Raw genomic sequence first — 20,223 nt, forward strand, 5'->3', positions numbered from 1 at the left:
CTGCGTACCAAACTTACGTAGATGTTCCCCATATATCAATGATAAATAGCCGATAGGCCATAGATAGTAATCGTTCACGTGACCTTGTGAATGCCCACTGGAGGAGGAACCGGAAGAGGGACACTGACGGCCGAATTCACGTAAACTGTTGGCTTTGTGATAGCTGACAAGCTGATTATATTGGGTTATGCGTCGATTTTCGCAACAACACTGATTTAAGTTGATGTTCATGATTGAAGTGTGACCGTGAGTGCGAGACATGTTCTGAGATTGATAAATCATCACAATTTGCGTTTGTATTGAACATATTGGTGGTGTTGTATAACATACGACAACACACTAAAATAGTGTTATGTTACTGGTCTATTTTTTTCGGTACTTATATTCTTTTTTATCACAAAATTAATATCCTAAAAACAAATTGATACTTTATTTTGAACTATTGGTATACAAAGTTAGAGAACAGCATACTAGAATGGGTTATATACAGATATAATTATTTAAGAATAAGTCACATAAGGTACATAAATCGCACTGCTAACTTTAAGCTTTTAAAACAAAACTTTGATGCTTAGATGGTATCAATACGGTTCATAGATCGATTTCTTTTATTGTAATACAGTATGTCTATTATTTTCAGTCGCTGCTGAAAAATTGTTCACTAAATGCCCGTTGCAGCTACAAGGAAGAAAAATTTGCGTTTTACTCGGAGATTTTCTGTTAAAACATGATGACATACAATAACGTACGTACGGGTATACGCGAACTTCAAAAAGTTGTACAATCTTTTACTATGCAAAATATTTGAAATATGGTATATAAAAATAGGTTGAAATTCCTCTAAATTGAATAATACAAAACCAATGCCACTAACTTTAGATCACTGCTCTGTTATCATAAAGTATTTTAGTTTATTTTTCAACAAGACCAGTTTTGGTAACTGGCTTTGCAGAATTTTTTTTTTTTTAAAGAAAAACTAAATGAAAGTGGAAAGAAGCTGCAACACAAAATATAATCAAATTAAGTATTTTTAGATCACAACATCCTAAAATATACTAGAAGAATATATTTTTAGATTTCACACGCAATGTTGTTTCCTCCTTGCAGGATACATCCTATTTGATTTGGATAACCATCATTTACAGTTTTCTTTTTATTATAATATGCATTGACGATACAGAATCGTCGACCATTGGATTTTTACTCTTACGAAATCACTGCCATTTCGTCGTTTTTATAAACCAATAACACGTGTTTCAACCAATTACAAACCATAGATTCTAATCCCCCCACTCTCAATTTTCTCCTCGATTACACGGAATAGTTGAGCGTTTCCGACTCTAATAATACATCAGTGCAAGTTTATGTTCACATTGATGCTGGTTAGGTCCTCTTCCAGAGAAACGTGTGAAAATACGTATTTAGCCCACGATCTTTAGGACAAAGAGGCGTGACTTGGAGCCTGTCATGGTATAAGAATCAATACTCATCAGCAGAGATCATATTTATAAGCAAAGCATTGGTCCTCATCTACCGCTGTGATATCCCAACATACACCTGAATTAAGGAATGAAAATTGTGTTGTGTTCACGCTAGTTTAAGACTTATATAGTGCAAGTTTCTAGTCCCTGTTTCCGCATTTTTCAAATAGCAGTACAAGAAAGAAGACCTTTCTGCAATGTGGAAGCTATCATTTGGGGCCATAAAGATGCAGTCACTGCTGAACGTTCTCCTTGTCACCCTGACAATATCATGTTGCATCAATAGGTAAGTTTAATCTTTGATTTTGTATAGGAAAATTAAATACAAGATAATTAATTTAATTTTGTAAAAGCCGTTTGAAAATATCACGCAGAGCTTGAAAAAAATTCGAAATGATTTTTGTTTTATTTCAAGGAAGTTATAAAAGAAAGAAAAGCAAATATTAAAATAATAAAAGACTTTTATCAATAAATGTTTTAAGATCTTTTGTGTTCCAAACTTTTAAACTAAATAACTTGTTAATAATATTAAAAAAATCTATGCTTTGGAATGGATTTAAAATTTTTAACATCGTCGAATTCTCCGACTGACATTACAAGAAACCTAATGAGTCTGAGACTTCGTGATACGTTCTAAAGTAAGACCTCTTAGATACAAATTGAATAAAGCGCCCCGGACAGACCCTGGCTTCATTGTCCTTGGTGATACATTAGTCTGAGAGAGCCACCGCGTGTTAAACCGGTGCATGGACGTCAGGAACTCTCCTTAGATGACTTCCATCTGTATAATTAAGATATTACTCTTCAGCTCGCCTTTAACAGACAACTGAGATGTTTTGATAGGTTCCAAATATGTTTTACTAATGGATTTGAGAAGAATACCCCCCCCCCACCAAAAAAGGAAAGTTCTTTGACCTGCTTTATCTATTTATTTTAAATCTTTAGATCTACATTTGTAAGCATTGAACAGAATTAATATATAACAGATTTCTCAACGAAAGTAGTTTAAATTTTATCTTATTTTGAAAAAGTTTTACAACATCGAGTAGAAAACGTATAAAAGCATCAGCCTATTTTTTTTTTTGGGGGGGGGGGGGGTAAATTCTTGTCATCTACTGAAACAATAAATGCCAAATGGTAACACAGAAATTAAAAAAAACCCAGCAAATATCTTTTTGCTGATAATTTAAAGTGTCATGCCTTAAATTGCCTTTAAAACGTTACTGCTCAAAAACGTCACAATGTACAATTCTTTTGTTTACATTGTTGTATCGGAGTAGTACAAATTAGTCCAAGATTACATTTATATCATAATACCAAAAATATTTATTTAAACGAGTGTCATTAAAAAATATAACAAAAACTATGTTACAGCAAACAGTCCAATTTATTATATGAATATATATATTCTTGGTCATTTAAAACATAATGCTATTGTTGTTTCTTCCTGTTGTTCAAAAAATAAGTTTAAAGCTAAACACTTCCAATTATCCTAATTAAATCTTTAGCTTTTAATATGTATCTAAGAGAAACATATTCACTGAGGTCTAAATAGCTGAAACATTGGCATTTGAGGATTATGATACAGTCACATGCTTACAACAATGGTATTTTTCATCAAATTTAGTCGCAACCCGTATTGACAACTTTTATTGGTTTCTCATATGTTATGGTATGCCAAACTCTATAGAACTCAATAAACTATAGCTAAATCGTAAATAAATAATCTCCTTTCACACATTATGCACTTTTGTAGCTAATTTACTCATAAACTACAAGTAGGAGGATTTTAAATATCGTAATATAGGTCATGTTAACTTGGGTATCTGTAACTTAACACACTAAAAAAATTTCTGGATCAATTGTGGACAATAGTTAATTAGAGAACAATTTTCAGTGTAAAACCAAAACAACAATTACTAATGATTTGACCTTCAACGTGCGCAATCTGGCGGTGGAGATATTTATTCTCATTTGTTGTGGATCGAATGTCGATTCTAAGAAAATAAACTAGTTTGCCTTCAAATTAGGTTTCATGTACCCTTTTATTTATGTGTATTCCTTTGGGATTGTTTAGACGTCTGTTTTTTTTTGGTCTGCACTATATGAAAACGTGTTTGTTGTATTTTCTTTCTGTTGGTTTGTGGATATTCTGTGATTTTTATATGTATCGAGTATTAGACGCCTTTAAAGGATACCGATAAGTCATTCATGGGAGTCCACTGACAAGATTAGATTTTACATATTGTTATATCTGGAAGAAAAAAATTGAAACAGTGAAATTGCGTCTCTTTTGGACTTCCTTACCCAGAAAGTATGCCATTATACAATCGTGTAATACTGTAGTCTAAATTAAGTGATGTACCTTGCCTGAATTATTGTATGATCACCAATAGATATGCGATCTTACACTAAACAGAGAGGCGGCGCCACGGCGTGCGTGTACTTTTTATAAACTGGATAAATTGCTGATCATGATATTTGTTTCGATAAAGAAAACCCGTTCTGCTAACCAAACAATAAAAAAAACAAGGCTAATTTTAAAAGTGAAATTCTCTGAATAGAAACAGATCGTCTAAACTTTGAATAAACTTTTCTTTATCAATTAAAATTACTATATTCAATTCTAAAACGGCATTCTTGCATTCCTTCTTGAACACATCAATAGAATAACAACAACTAAAATCCCAATAAAAAGCCCACATAGTTAAGTACCATTGCAAGAGAGAAAACAGTAAAGAAGAAACACGTTTCTAAAGATTTGACCTCCCTTGTCCCCATAAAACCACATATTCCTTTCGGACTGTCCACAGCAATTCTCATTCCTAGCGCCAATTCATTCACACAACTAGAGCTCTGGAGAAAATAGAACGTGAAATTGAATTAGAGATACTGTACCTATCCTTGTCCGTTTTCGTAAACGGGCCTTATTTCTCCGGGGATCCCCACGCTTTGTGAGAGGGAACTTGCGTAAAAGGAAGCTAGGAAGTATCCATTTAAATAGGGATAAACCGATATTGACTTCATCGTTTCCGTCAAAATAGTCAAAGGAATATCAAATTAATAAAGATTGTGTGGTCAAATTTATCCTAATATTTAGAATGACTGGGGGAAAATTGGGACGATTTTCATCTGAATAGAAGCCACAAAGTCGGCGGTGAATTCAAATTCATCATTTATTCACGACATGTGGAAGTCCTTATCATAAAGAGAGTACCATATCAAAATAATCCATTCAGATTAAACATTTAGAACTTAATAATTTCTAACAGGAACGAAAACGTATTGTTGCAAACATTTTAATAGTATTAAAAAAACGAAGCACTTCAAAATACATGTATATATAATAAATCATATGTTTATCTATATAAACATAAGTTTGCCGATTTACTCTCTCAGTGATTCAAATTTCATCAAACGAGTTAAATCAAATGAAGCATCGTGTCTGTGTCAGTACGTCAGAGATGATGCAACTTTCATACGTTCTGTGAACAAATGTAGTTTTCGACAACTCTAAATGAACATGTTTTGTTCGTGAATTAAATCATTTGTCTGCAAATAAGTGAGATATAGAAAAGCATTTTAATAATTGCCATTAAAAATTAAATGTCTGGGGTTTTTTTTAATTTTTTATTTTTGGTGCCATTTTTTCTGGATTGAAATTACTTCTAAAGATGTTCAATGGTACAAAAATAAGATAACTAGCAATTTATCTTCCTTGATGAACTGAAATTTTAACCAATGAAATTAAAGAAAGTTTTCACGTTATATATTCATTTTCTGCCAATTATAGACGAGAGGATGTTTGTCAAACATATCAACTCTGTATATAATCTTTCAATGAAAACGTTAATGATTACAGACTGCTGGAGCTACAAATATAAGATATGATACTAAAATATATAGATTTGCCATTATAGAGGGTACTTCTGTTTTCCATTTATAATTGCATTAATGAACAAGAAGTCTGCGATTCTTGATAAATATTTATTGACAAATAATACAACAGAATCTACAAAGACAAATTATTGTCGACAGATTGAAGAAAATCAAATAGAAATACACATGGGTGTTCCGTTCATAAGCTGTATGATTTTATAACCAATGACAAAAATGCAAACTATTTCGTGTGAAACTGTTATTTCCACTTCTGCATTCCTCTTTGTAGCATCAAGTAAATGGAGTACAAATAGAAAATTGGCATTTCATTACTTATTCATCGATTTTGTAAATAAAAAACTATGAAATCAAATAAACGGATACTCTCACTTGTTTATCTAAAATCAATGTGATTTTCTCCCTGCAAACAGTTTATCCGTGCTAGTACTCCAGAGAGAAAATATTCTGAATCAAGTGTCTTTTAATTCAAGTTTTTTATACATGAAAATATAACTCTGATGATAGCAAGAAATAAAAACCTTAAGAGTTTGCACGTGGGATCTAACACTAATTTGGCCAGACAGCAGAGTATTATTTGATAAACTAACAAATATCAACACAACGGAAAACATAATATATAATATACATGTAGATGCTCGTGTCTAGTGTAGATAAATGAATACTTACGTCAAATCCTTAAAATCGCAGCACAACGATTGACATCAATCACAACTGGAATATATTTTTCGATTCAAAAACGTAACTATCCGGATACGAATAATTGGAATAAGAATTCATCATGATATTTTTTCAACAATGACGTATGACTTGACATGATAGGGATAAATAAGGTGTACATTGACTTTAATTTTCATTCTTTAATTCGGAAACTATCAGACCAGACATATTCAAATTAAGACTTGTACAGTTCTATTCCCTATTTTTTTTTTTTAGCTACAACCAATCTACAATCCGTGATCCCGTGAGGAAATCAGCGAGATTTCATGCCTTCTTCACATGAAATAATGTTCACAATATTGGTAAATAGTCAATTACGAAAACGGAAACCGCGTATATAAATAGGAATTATTTTATTACTTTGCCTTTTTTTCTCTCAAATTGATTGCGATCCGACATAATCGGGACGTCCAATTCCATTTCCTTGTAAATCGTGGTCTTCTATTCATTACGCAGACAACTAGGACTCAATGAGAAATTACTCAAATTGATGAACTCATCAGAAACCAAAAATAATGCCCCCCCTTTTTTTTTTACTTCGAATGCATTCTTTACCCATGATGAAAAAAACCCCGATTTTTGACCAGTTTTTCTACACAAAGTTTTAAAACGGCAGTTACAACTGATTCTGCCTTACAATTTACATATTCTTTGATTTCATAGCTTGATGCTTGATAATTTGTATAAACTAATAGAAAACGTACACAAGGAAAAAGAAGTGAAGCAACACGCGAGGAAAAATTAAGGGAGTGAACACTACTTTATACATGTTTTGTAAGCCAGATGACATATCGAAGTGGCAGATGTTTCGCATTTTTGTCTATACATGTACCTTCTTTTTGATGCCTGTATCGTACTTTAACCTACAAAGTATATGAAAACGGGAGAGAAGAACCCAGTCTGAAATCAAGGTCATAAAAACAGACCACCCACACAATAACAATACAAATTTGTTCCTGTGCATGAACATTGGTTATCTATCATACTTTCGATACATGTTGGTGGAGAAGATCAAAGGGTTTATAACGTGCTTCGTTTTTCCATTGCGTGATGAGCAAGTGGAAAGTCATCTTACCCTCAACAAACAGGCAGGGATACAATTCTTTAATAATTATATAATAAAGTATGAGAGAGGACAGTGCATTAAGACATCGAGGACGCGCTATGATCTGTTTGATTGCTGTAGCACTGTTAACTATAATTATTAACCTAATGATGAGCTCGCTAGAAAGATTGAATTCCGGCCTTGGACTGCTTTATTTTTTGCAAACTGTCCATTAAAGTTCTTCTGACCCCTATAAAGGTCTGATGATATTGACGAATCGGATTATTCGAGACGTTTACTTGTGTCTGTAAGTTTAAAACATCCTCTCTCTCTCTCTCTCTCTCTCTCTCTCTCTCTCTCTCTCTCTCTCATATCAAATTTCATTTTTGAAGTTTTACGATTTATAACCAACCTTTATATCATTTGCAATGTTCGTGCGATACAACCGTTTACCAGACAATTAGGTAACACGGGTTTTTAAACCGATATTTATTCGCAAATTGTCGATTATTCGTTGCATAATGCTCATCTAAATAATCACCGCGCGACAGAATATAATCTATGAAGTATGAAAAAAGCTTTTTATGTCAATCCTCTGTGTCAATATTACGGAATGCTCCCGCAGTTTTTTGACAGTTTGGCTTTTGTTCTGAGCGGACTTCAGAAGTGTTGCGTATGGTGTCAGCAAAGTCTAAACAAACAATCTGGTCGGTCCTGATCTTCGTTGTGACTAATTGCAAAAAGCATTTATTTTTTCATTATGATGTTACTTCACTCAAAATTACTCGGAGAACAAAAAATAACTCGTATTTGCACATTTACATAACACTTCAATGACTTTTTTCTGCGCGTGGCATTTCGTGATATTTATGATTGAATAAACAGATATGGTGGAGCCCTTCATCCGAGTAAATATCACTTAAAATCAGTTTACGCATTAAATGTGTGTCATATATGATAGTATGGAAGTAGTATTTTATATTGCTTTTTCAAACTAACCCATTTCCTGAATGCACGAATGAAGTTTTAAGTGATGGTTTCATTTTATGTTTAACGACATATCTGAACGTTCAGTGCTATGAGAGAGAGAGAGAGAGAGAGAGAGAGAGAGAGAGAGGTCATACCCATGTTTTGAAAAGGAACACGCAATAATAATACCTAACTGTTCTGAAAGTTTTGACGTTACAATTTCAATAATATTTGCCGTTAAATGGACTGGGCGGTCGTGTCCAGTTGTTTAGGAGACCTTTGCATAAAGACATAAGAAATAACTATATAACTACACGTGTATTTAAATTCTAAAGGTAAAGTATTAAGAGTTGTTCTGTAATAATTAATAGTCTATGACTTTTCATTTTTAAAAACTTTTAGGAAGATATGTTAGGTAATTGTTTACCATCATGACTCCATAACAAAAACATCTCTTTAGCAAAATTGTTTCCAAAATGACAACAGAGTTCTTAATTTCAGAGCCACGGGAACAGCCGATGAAGAACGTTCATCAAGACACAAGAGGATGTTAGACAGACTAGGAAGCGGTTTCATTAAGAGAGAGCCAGACTCCAAAATCGACGATCTTGTCCCCAAGCTGCGGTACTACCTAGCAAAAGCTATCTCTGAGCAAGACGACGACAGCTCGCCAACAGAGGTCGACAAAAGACGCTTGGATCGTTTAGACATGGGTTTTATCAAGAAGCGTCGACTTGATCGTCTCTCCACGGGTTTTATCAAGCGTGACGATGACACAGAATACGAAAACGAAAATGAAGATGGCGAAGACCAAATGGACAAACGATACCTTGACCGCTTAGATTCCGGATTCCTTAAGCGTTTTGTCCCAGGGGAAGATAAGCGATACTTCGACCGTTTGGGTTCCGGATTTATCCGGAGGAGTAATTTTGACAGAATCGGGTCTGGTTTTATTAAAAGACGTTTTGATAGACTCGGATCCGGGTTTATTAAACGACGTTTTGATAGACTAAATTCTGGACTGATAAAGCGAAATTTGGACCGTCTTAACTCCGGATTTATCAAACGACAAAGACTAGACCGACTTGGTTCTGGATTTATTAAGCGAGAGGAGATGGATAAACGAAGGTTAGATCGCTTAGGATCTGGTTTTCTATGAAAACAAAAAATATTCAAAATCTCGTTTATGATTTTATAAACGTTGAATCTAGATTTGCTATAGACAGAAAGCAGAGATGGCGCCGAAAAATAAGAGATAAACAGTTATTTTTCATAAGATATTAAAAATTGATTGTAATTAACACAAACAATAAAAAATTTCTTCGTATATAAAGTATTGCGCAATGTCAGGAATAAACGTTAACAATTAAAAAAAAACCCATTTATCATATTGCTGTTCGTTATGTATTGCATAGGATTGTGTAAACATATCATTTTGTGTTTTTGACTGCAATAATTTTTATTCTGATGTAATGAAAGCTATTTTAAAAATCAAAAACATAATAAATCTTAGAATTACCATTTGTTGTTTAATAGGAGTTCATTCCCTCAGATTTAGAGCGAATCCCAACTATTTGATTTGTATGTACATGTATATAGTATTCCCCTTTCTTTCAGATGTTCATTCCAATGAATTCGAAAAGAGTTGCCCTTTATTCCATTTAAACCAAATGATAAAAGAACACTCTGTATGGAAATTTATCATTCCAAGTGTGTCTTGTTTATTTTTCTTTGAATGGGAAGCTATAAGAAACCATTATATTACCGCTTAGAATTCCTTCCAAATCTTTACCAAGAATTGTTCTATCTACTTTGCCATTCTATTTCCTTGAGATGTTAATGAAAGCAAAACTCCAGCTAAAACCAGCGACGGTTGGACCTAATGATATATACATTCAAATACTCTTGTCGATGTGTTATCAACAGCATAAGATAACAATCATGTCAGTTTATAATTAAGCATCGGGTTCGGAAAATCGTTTTCTAACGGGAATACATTTTGGGTGATCCCTAGCGACTTCCATGTTGAGTTTATAGAAGACCATTAATCATAGTGTTGTCCATTCGTGAAAGGCGAGAGGGAATATTAGGCGATATACAGGACTATGATTACCTATAGGCCAAATCAATACACAGAAGCAGCTAATTTTTCCTTGATAGATAGAATCACTGCGCTTCTTTAATTGGGAACATCGTTAATACCATATACATTAAGGAAATTGGCGTCGTTGATGCAGTTTAAGTATTGATGTTGATAGGAAATAAAAGTCAAATTCCAATTCATTGTAATCAGTATAAGTTTAAAGCTGAATTCAGCGCAAAATGAATATGAATTTGGCTATTAATCTAAGTATAACAGCCTGTAAATATTGTCTTATATGTCAAAAGGTTAAATCAAAAGCTATATCTGATTTTTTGGGCATCCATATTTAGTTTTTTTAAGTTAAGGGGGATGTGCGGCCATCTTGTACATTTGAGGATAAAAATGTACACATTTTTTGAACTGGCTTTTTTTCTGCCCGAAACTGGCCAAAAATATTGCCAAAAGAAATTAAAAGCAATACATATGAAGTCCTACATGCCATTTTGTTTGAAAAGCAGGCCAATGCATTTCTTATCGCTCAGGACAGCTGTAGAATTGGGCAGCTACAGACTTATTTTGAAGATTTAAAAATCTGAAAAAAATATAAAGGAGGTTCATTGTTGCCCTCTCTACAACCATTTGTTGAGAAAAAGTTTGAATTTTGCTCATTTAAATGGTAACTTTGCCTCAAAATAGGGTAGCCTATTTTAATCAGTCGGCATGGGATCAATTTTTAAAACAAGAAAAATCCAGTCTATACTTAGAACTCCTGTGTCTACGGAGACACATTGACACATTTCTTCATAGATAAAAATATGATATACATCTCTTTACCTGTCCCATTTATGTTTTATGGGGATATTTTAGTTCTATAAGTATAAGTTAAAGTAAATTCTTTTTAGAAGTTGCAATATTTGACATTGAAATTTTGCTGAAACATTACGTTTACACATCTGAACTATTTTATTAATTAAAAATTGAAAAAAATCTAAACTTTTGACCTCAAACCATATCTAGGTCTCTTTAAAGCTACTTTGAAACATCTATATAGAAAAAATTTGACTGTAAAAGTTGGTACTAATTTCTTATGCCAAAAGTTTAGAATGCTGAGGTAATGTGTATGAGGAACGTTTTCCTATATCTAGTGGATCCGTTCAGTCCCGAAATACAGGAAAAGAGATCTCTGATAGTAAATAGGTGGCGCTTAACCGGAAATCCGTACAAGATCGAATATTTCTTATACGGCTCACGTTAGCTATAGCTACGACATGCACTGTGCTTAATACTTTTGTAAATTATTCCTCTGTAGAGATAGATAAAGAAATATGTAAGACAACGATGTCAACATGAATGAGCCAGCAATTACAGTTTGTATATTTTAAATGTCCCAGGGTCTGGGGATAAATTAAACATATAACGGTGAACAAGGACTATACTTGAAAGTTAATTATAGAAAGTACGCACAATAATGAAATGTGTTCCAAGTTTGTGGACTGAGGCAAACGGAGTCGAGTTTTTACTGCTATTCTAGTCGCTTTAGCTGATTGAAACACGGACAATTACTATTATCATAAAGATTTTCCTAATCAGAAAGCTTACCGCGAACTCACGCAGGTTTACTAAGGCTCTCAGGTCGTTGAGGAAATACAGTCCGATGTGATGTCACGCAAAAGTGTTGTCAGGAAAGTATATAAGTTAACCGTGGTCTTTTCTTGGTAAGATCGTGAACACAGAAAAATAAAAACAGGACCAATTAATACAAAAAAGTATAGACTATGATCCAACAGAACCTTGTTCATACTCCTACCATGAAATGATGTACAAAGTGGTATAAAAGCATGCACAGGTCCATATTTGGAGAACAAAGGCCTTTTTCTCTGATAAACACACATGTTGCTTTTCCCGTCTTACTTCTTACTTTGAAAAAACACATTGTTATAAACAATAATTAAATGTTATTTGAAAAAGAAACGGGATTTTAAAAATCTTTTAACTATAATCTAGCATTCTACATATCAGAGACCAACTTAATTAATTTTAAGATTTCCCTGTCCAAGGTTAAGCGTTTTGTAGATAAATGAACAAACAGAAAAATAGATCAATTATAAAGCACCCTGTATTTGATTCGGAAGCAATTAAAGACTAAGTCATTAATAAAATCTTCAGTTTAAAAACTTACTTTTCATAAAAAAAAAAATATTTAAGAATTCAGTTGAAAGAACTATTAAAACAACAGCATGTATGATAAAGAAAGTACGGGAGATTAACAATCGTTTACAATGTAATGGGATAGCTTTTTTTATTACGACTGTTGTTTCACATACATAAATAGTAATTTATTTTTGTTAAAAAAATCATATTTTAAAAAAACCCCCAGAAAAGTTATCTTTAAAACTGGACACAACCTGATGCTTTTTTTTTAAAAGCCAGAATCACATTTTTTTTTAATGAAAACTGTAAACTATCTGTTTCCTCCTCATAGGCACCTACACGTTTTAAAGGTCCGTGTTGCTCTGTTTTGAATTTGTATTTTTCTTTATGGATTTTTAAGAGAGTTTGTTATTGTCATTTTTCATTGAAGAAACATGATCACAGTTAAGGCTAATGCTTTTAATTTTTTTTAATTTTTCCGCTCTTAAAGGGACGTGATAACGAACTTGGCCAAATTCTATTTTTCTGTTCTTATTATTTACAATGCTCTAGGAATGCATTTCTAATGATCAAATGAAATTTGAAAGTCAGTCGCAGAGTTATAAGCAAGATACAGGGATACAGCTCTAGATTCCCTCTCAGGTAAACAAGGCTCAAGCCCTCTGTCTTTTTGTTTACATATGTTTAATATACCATTAAAAATCAGTTTTCAAGCTGATTTGTCTACCATCTTATTCATTTTAAGTATAAATGAAGAGTTTGTAACATTGAACCCATTCATTTTAGGTTTCAAACTGGAATTTTCACTTCAACATTCAAAATGTAAACAAAAGCTTTGTTTGAAGAGCAAAGAATTGTAAGTTCTGTAATTCGCTTAAAACTCAACGAATGACAATAAAATTCTGGTTGCTAATTAAAAATGCCTTTCTGAAGCATTGTAAACATTAAAATCAGAAGAAAAAAATTCTTGACCAAAATCGTGACCATTCCCCTTTAATGTCTATTATGCTTTATTACAGCTTTTCTTATAACCGACTTAAATTTGATTTACAAGCAAAAGTTCTCTTAGAAACCTTTTACTTTGTTTTTTGTTTCAATTTACTCAATTGTAAAGGAAAATCCCTCATATTTAAAACAAAATAACAGCACATAAGCATGGAAAACTGTTAAATCGTGTCCATGATTAAGTTTCAAAGTAGAAATATGTTATCAAAGTGAAACTTCCGCTAAAAGTAGTAGTATTACATATAGAAAGATACATTATTTCCCAAGTATTGTTTATAAAACAAAAATTTGTACTTTATGGTTAAGCATTAGAAATAGCCAAACTTATCATTGAAAGCAATATAGTGAAGAAAATTTAATTTTAACTTGAATCGAGATCATATTCCTATTATGAAGATATTTTATAGTAATATATTATTAAACATTTCTGCAAAAACAGGAAAGACTTGCAAATGTTGAAAAAAATTAAAATTCATGGGAGCTTTTTTCTATCCCAATTGTGTTTATTGTATGTCCATGTACTCTTTCTATATATATGGATTTCAATAATAAGAGATTTATAATTTACAATTCTAACTATTTCTTTAAAAAAAAAAGGCCACTGGGCAAGTCACGACTAAAATAAAAGATTACCACCCACACCGTTCTCAACTAAAGGCTACAGGCTACAAATCTTTCAATGGTAAGATATACACAGTAAACATGAGGCAGCTACACGTATCTTGAAAATCTTTTGAATTGTAGAAGATTAGTGCACCAGAAAAATGAATACTTTATAAAATTGTGAGAACGGTGTATCATGTACCAAAGTATTTGTATTTGTATATTTGTGTGTGAGATGTTTAAAGAGGACGTCCCAGGATTCTTTCCACAAATGTTTTTAAGAACTACAACGTAACATACTGTTATACATGCATTACTTTACTTATAAATAGTATAATATTGTTCTTTTTTTTCAATAAACCCTGACCCCTTGGACAAATGAGGGCTTCAAAGATTAACATATTAATTGAAATAAGAAACATCTTTTACAATGATATATGTTTATTCAAGAGACCTACTTCAAGTCTGTACCTTGTATTGTATAGAACATAAAAGATGTACAGATAATGTACAAATAGTATGATATGCCCTGAGACAGCTTCAGTCGTGTTATAATTAAAACTCGTAACTTATCCTGGGTTGTCTATCAACCGTGTTTTAGCATGGTAGCAATATTTATTTAATGCATAGTAAGGGGAGTAATACCTGTTACCTGTTACACAGTTGGACGGTGAACACTGTTATTCTTGTTTCTTGGCCCTAATCATTATAAATTTCACCGAGTTTTTAAATTTCAAAAAAGTAACCATGGATGAGAAGTAGTTCGTAAGGTACCGGATGTATTGCCGCGGCAACCCAAATTGTAATTTTCCATCTATGAATGTGATATGGTTAAGTATGATATGTTAAAAAACTGAAGCAGGAAGAAGGGGCTGTTAATGTAACTAATATCATTTAATCTTATTAAGATTACTTAACGATTGAACGAAATTCATCACAGAAAAATGACCATGATGAATGATTAATTTTTGACGCCACAGCTGATGTTTTATTAATTGAGTTTTGAAATGGCAACTACATTAAATTAATCTGCTTAGTGTCATCTTTGCTCTGGAATTAGTCAAAAATTATGTTTGAGCTGATTAAGATGCAGATTTTGAATAATTTGATAAAATATTTTAGTTATAAACTGATTAAATCTAACGTGTTATGGTTTCAGGTCATCTGTTTTTTTTTTCCAAATGAACAACATATATTCATGAAATTGACATTGATAACATGGAATTCGTACAAAGAATAAAAAAGCGTCATTAATTTTAAGTTAAAGTTAAAAGTAAATTTCTTACCTCTTTCTAAAACTCCATAAAGATGTTTTAATACTTGCGTTGCTTGTCATAGTTATGATTAAACATTTTGTGTCGTACAATAAGAGCTATTATATGTATTGATTTTCAGTACTTAAAAGTGAATCTTGTCAAAAAATGTTGGCAATGGAAAAGTATTCAAATCCTTTTGTTTTGTTCTTTTTAAAATTTTTTTGTAGACCAATATCATAATTGCATTTAAGGTGGAATAATACATCATCACAAAATGGCTGACCTCTGATCGAAACGATATTTCTTTAAATTAAAAAAGGATTTTGTCGACGGCAACATGTGACTTACTCCATAGCAGAGTGAATAAAGTGTCGGGCTTGTGATCCGTATACATCTCAAGTTAGATACCTGCAGGGGTACTGAATTGGATTTTTTTTCTATCTCCAAAATGCAGATTTTTAGCTTATTTGACATATGTACAATTTACTTATCATTATGTCTTTCATAATCAAAAAACTTACTGTTAATTTGAGTGACTTTTTCCCTAAAGTGTTATTCCACCTATTAGCAAGTCCTTCATAATGTTTGGCTCTACCAAACTAAGATTATCCGATCGTCTACTAAACGTCTGTAATCATCGTTATGTCCCTGTCATCGTTTACTGTGGCATTTACTTATTCTCTGGATCCATCAAATAAGTAACAAGCAAAATTAGAACAAACCACCCTTGATTGATGATCTTTTCACGTTGGTTCAAATGAGATAGCATAATTTATAAAGGGTGATGCAGTTCTTAATAGGTCTAGATCTATACTTGTCAAGATTTTTAACGCCCTCCTTTTATTTGTTTATCATTTACAAAACTTGAATAAGAATTTTTAGGTCGTTGTCACTATCGACTGCTCTTTAAAATACCCAACTGTCCATGTCAAAAAAATTGCAATCGAGTTATAAATTACTAGTACTCGACCATGACTGTATTTGTTGAAAATCGTGGAACATATATTTATCCCAAGTCAAAGAAATCTTCAGTTGATAGAGGAAGGACCTGTATCAATGTTCATTATCGTTAAAGGTCTAACGCCTGAGTCAAAATGTCCTTTTAAAATATGCAAAGGCTTTTACCGTTCTTGCAAAAATGTGAAAGAAAATTTAAAAGAGCAAATGAAAAATTTTCGTAACCTAAAATTATTTTTATCTTAAGAGTAAATACATTATTTCTTTAATTTCTTGTACCATGCTTAGTTGTGTTTTTGAAAATATTAGAAGCTAAAATACATATTACCTCACAATTTAGTACTGGTAAAATTGCAAAAGTAGTTTTAATATCAAATATTTATCATGGCATTCAAAATGATATAAAAATATTCATTTATATGCCTATTTATGTATATGTTCATTTGATTGACTTCAACGAATTTTCATCTTTTGTATACTATTTTAGAGTAGATTGCTAATAATATCATAAAATTATCCAATAACTGAACGTTTCAAAACGTAAATTTTGTTGTTTAAGAAATCACAGTTGTCTCGCTTACTGTACCAAATAGTTATGATAAATGTTCGCGGTCAACGTCAATAAATTCAGTTAAAAAAGTAAGAAAATTTAATAAGTGTCATTTTTCTTTTTGCATAATTTTGTTATAACGGAATAAATCTTAAAAATTAAAAATGCTCATGTATATTAGAAAAATGTGGATTTAATTCCACAAGTGGCAATCCAATTTATACCAATAGCTCTCTTTCAAGGAGGAAATTCTTTAAAATCATGTCAGTTTTGAATCTTTTCAATGCTCCCAACTACCAAAATTCATTTTTAATTACTTACCTTTCATGAATACCTAAAGCTCATAAAAATCCTTACAAATATGAATAGCGGGTTCGCCTAATATGGATCGCGTAGTAACGTTTACATTCAAGTCTACTTCCTGTATTACTTACAATTATACATGAACCAGTGCATCCAAACTTTTAAATTACAAATAACTCTAGAATGCCTCGACATCGAGCATCTGAAAGGTACTCATTCTTCACCGTTCAATTATAGTCCAGATGGACATGGCATTAGTGGTGACTTAAGGGAACCCCGATCTTTCGACTGGAATTCTAACTTCATACATTTAAATTTTGTAGACACGTTGTCAGAATGTAATAAAAGTGTTCGATGCATGTTAAGTTTATTCTTCTATATTTGATAATTTAGAAGTGAAAACAAACCCAACTATATAGATAACACAAGCAGTTTGTACTGGTCGCTGACAAAGCAGAAAACAACATCGTGGTTGTTTGTAAGACTTATTATGTAAATTTTATATTAGAAGAAATTGGAATTCATTCCATAAGTGGCAATCCAACTCAATCGCATAGCTCTCTTCCTAAGAAGGAAATTCTTTAAAATTATGTCAGTTTTGAATATTTTCAATATTCCCAACAACCAAAACCAATTTGAATTACTTAGTACCTTACCTTCATTGGATACCAAAACTTTATAAGATCCTAACAAAGATTTATAGTGGGTGCCAGTAAATATATTTTTTCTTTACTCCTTACATGTACCAAATATCAACATCAGTAAAGAAAACACATACAGAGTACTCTGAAACAGTATATACAAGAGGCGGTGTAAATTAGATGTGGATACTTAAGAATTCCAAGAAACCTTCTGAAAATTTGAAATTTTAAACTTTTACCCCAAATCTTTTTTTTTCATTCATATGCAGCAGTATTTATTAAAAAACTTGTACCCAAAAAACATAAAACAGTCAGCATTTGGGTATATCGGCGACGTATTATCAATTAACAATTGTTACTTTCATGCTTAAGTCGACTGTATATATCCCAGTGAACTTGAAAGGAAAGACACTACAGAGTCTGTGTCATCTGTTTCATATTTGGATATTTTACTGAAAAGGGACAGTAATGGTAACACTATTTGATAAACGTGTTTCTATAGTCAACTTTCCGTACTTATGTAGCAATATACCATCATCAACTGCATATGGAGTTTTTGACCTCATTTATTACGAAACGCAAGAGAATGCTTTAAGTATGAACGATTTTTAAGGCAAGGCAAGCTACTGACAAATAAGTTGATAAAACAGGACTACCAAAAGTCTCGATTGAAGTCAGTTTTTCGTTAGTTCTATGGCCAGTACAAATACTTTGTCAGTAAATACAATCTACCACTTTGTTGCATGGTGACTGACGTTTTTCGTACTTCGTGTTCCACCATAATTGAACACATAATTCTCTACGGATTTTCCCGTTTTCCCGATTACGATAAAGAGCACACGGCGGGTGTGACTGGTCAGCAGATGATATTCACTCTTCCAAGGCACCTGATTCTACCTCTGATTATGAAAGAGTTCCACATTTGCTCTGCTCCTGTTTCGTATTTTTCGTTTGTATTTGGATATTGAACAATGTTTGTTAACACCACATGTCAAAATGAAACAACCTTAATAAGTGTTATTTTATTTCATGTAAATATATAATAGTAAGATCAAATTGAGTGAAATTTATGCGAATAAGGGAGTGGAGCGAAGTGACTCGGAGCCCCTTCGTAATCGCGTAAATATTACTTAATATGGCCAAACTTACTAAGAACATACCCCACTTTTTCATGGGCTGATCAAGAGTTCTGTGCTAATCAAATAAATGTCATTTCTCTTTTGTATACGGCTCTCTTGGCTTTCAATGTGACGTCGCTGTGAACTTGGAGAAATCCTTAACGATTAAAAACATCGATTGCTGAATGAAAAAAATGGGTTATGTGCTAAATTCTATATAATATCTAATTTCTTGTTATTTAGTTTACCTGTTACAACTACTTTGTATTTTCAACAAGGAATACTGTACATACGTTCATAATAAAATCTTAATTTATGTACAGTTTCTGTTTGTTGCAGTTTTGTTTTTGTTATGGCTTTTACCACTTATTTACTGGAAAACAAAGATTGTATAAAATGTTGGTGATAATAACATTACCATTTTTCTAAAGAATAAATCAAAAGTATCATATTAGAGAATAATGTTTGTACGTGACTGTACGAAAAATAAAGTCTTCGTTACAATTAGGATTCGACGTCTTTAAGCAACCAGAACTCAACTTTTGTCATTCACTTTGTCAAACATGAAATTGTTTTCATAAAATTTCAAGAAACCTGTAATATGAAATCAAGATTATTAATTGTCATTGTTCATTTAACCTTTCAAGAGCACGAACACTCAGATACTGGGGGCTTCACAAGACTATCAAGAATGATGCATTAAAGAATCTTAATAATAAATACCCATGGTAAGAGGAAAGAAGGTATTTTACAAATATGAGACAAAAAGGACTTTTAAGGACGATGGTAAGTCTCGAAAAAGGGTAAGAGTGGCAATATCATAAGTATTTTCCTCCACAATTAGCTCTATTGTGGGACATCCACGGGGGAAGGTTTACTATATAGCTAGGTATTTGGGGATACTGTTACTCACTACACTGGACAAAATTGCTAACGCACCATTTGAAATAAAACAATATTTACATCCTAGAATTTTTTAAAGATATATTTAATGTTTAAATAAGTCACCTAAATTATAAGTAAGACATTTAAATGTCCAAACGGATAAATGGATGCAATGTTAACCGAAGCGTGACTCTTCTTTCAAAATGCTCAAATTGTGCTCACAGTTCTTTTGGAAAGATACATCTTTACTTTCTTTTTTTGTGATCTTATTATTGATGCATACATTACTAAAACCTCACAAAAACCCGACGGGGTATGGCGCGTTTGATCGCAGAAGAGCATGGCAGGACAGTTGGTATGGTGTCTGCAGAATGCTCCTTTAGTGATGTTAGAAAAAATGTTAATAATTGTACGATTACAGGTGATATTTGCTAAAACATGACACAGCATGCTTATGAAATAAAAAAAAAATGTCGTTTCAGGTAGCCAAAGTGTTTAAAAGGCACCACACGTCAATTGCAAGGTTGTACCGGAAATTTGCGCAAACCGGAAGTGTGAG

The 20,223-nt window shown here is 32.4% G+C and overlaps 1 protein-coding gene across 1 annotated transcript; it reads left to right on the top strand.

Annotated features, from left to right (window-relative positions):
• The first annotated feature begins 1,494 nt into the window (after window positions 1-1,494).
• On the top strand, window positions 1,495-9,633 carry LOC128182498 (orcokinin peptides type A-like). The gene is made up of 2 exons (XM_052851138.1): window positions 1,495-1,767; window positions 8,614-9,633. Exons 1-2 carry the CDS (start codon window positions 1,679-1,681, stop codon window positions 9,269-9,271), a joined length of 747 nt encoding a protein of 248 aa, XP_052707098.1. The 5' UTR covers window positions 1,495-1,678; the 3' UTR covers window positions 9,272-9,633.
• Window positions 9,634-20,223: the final 10,590 nt, after the last annotated feature.

This window comes from Crassostrea angulata, chromosome 4 (assembly GCF_025612915.1).
Source record: "Crassostrea angulata isolate pt1a10 chromosome 4, ASM2561291v2, whole genome shotgun sequence".
Lineage (NCBI taxonomy): Eukaryota > Metazoa > Mollusca > Bivalvia > Ostreida > Ostreidae > Magallana > Magallana angulata.

What these genes read in the sequence shown, in the direction of transcription:
- LOC128182498 (XM_052851138.1), top strand. Translation starts at nt 1,679, where the DNA reads ATGTGGAAGCTATCATTTGGGGCCATAAAGATGCAGTCACTGCTGAAC. An exon ending in ATATCATGTTGCATCAATAG is followed by an intron (nt 1,768 to 8,613) that starts GTAAGTTTAATC and finishes TCTTAATTTCAG; the next exon opens with AGCCACGGGAACAGCCGATG.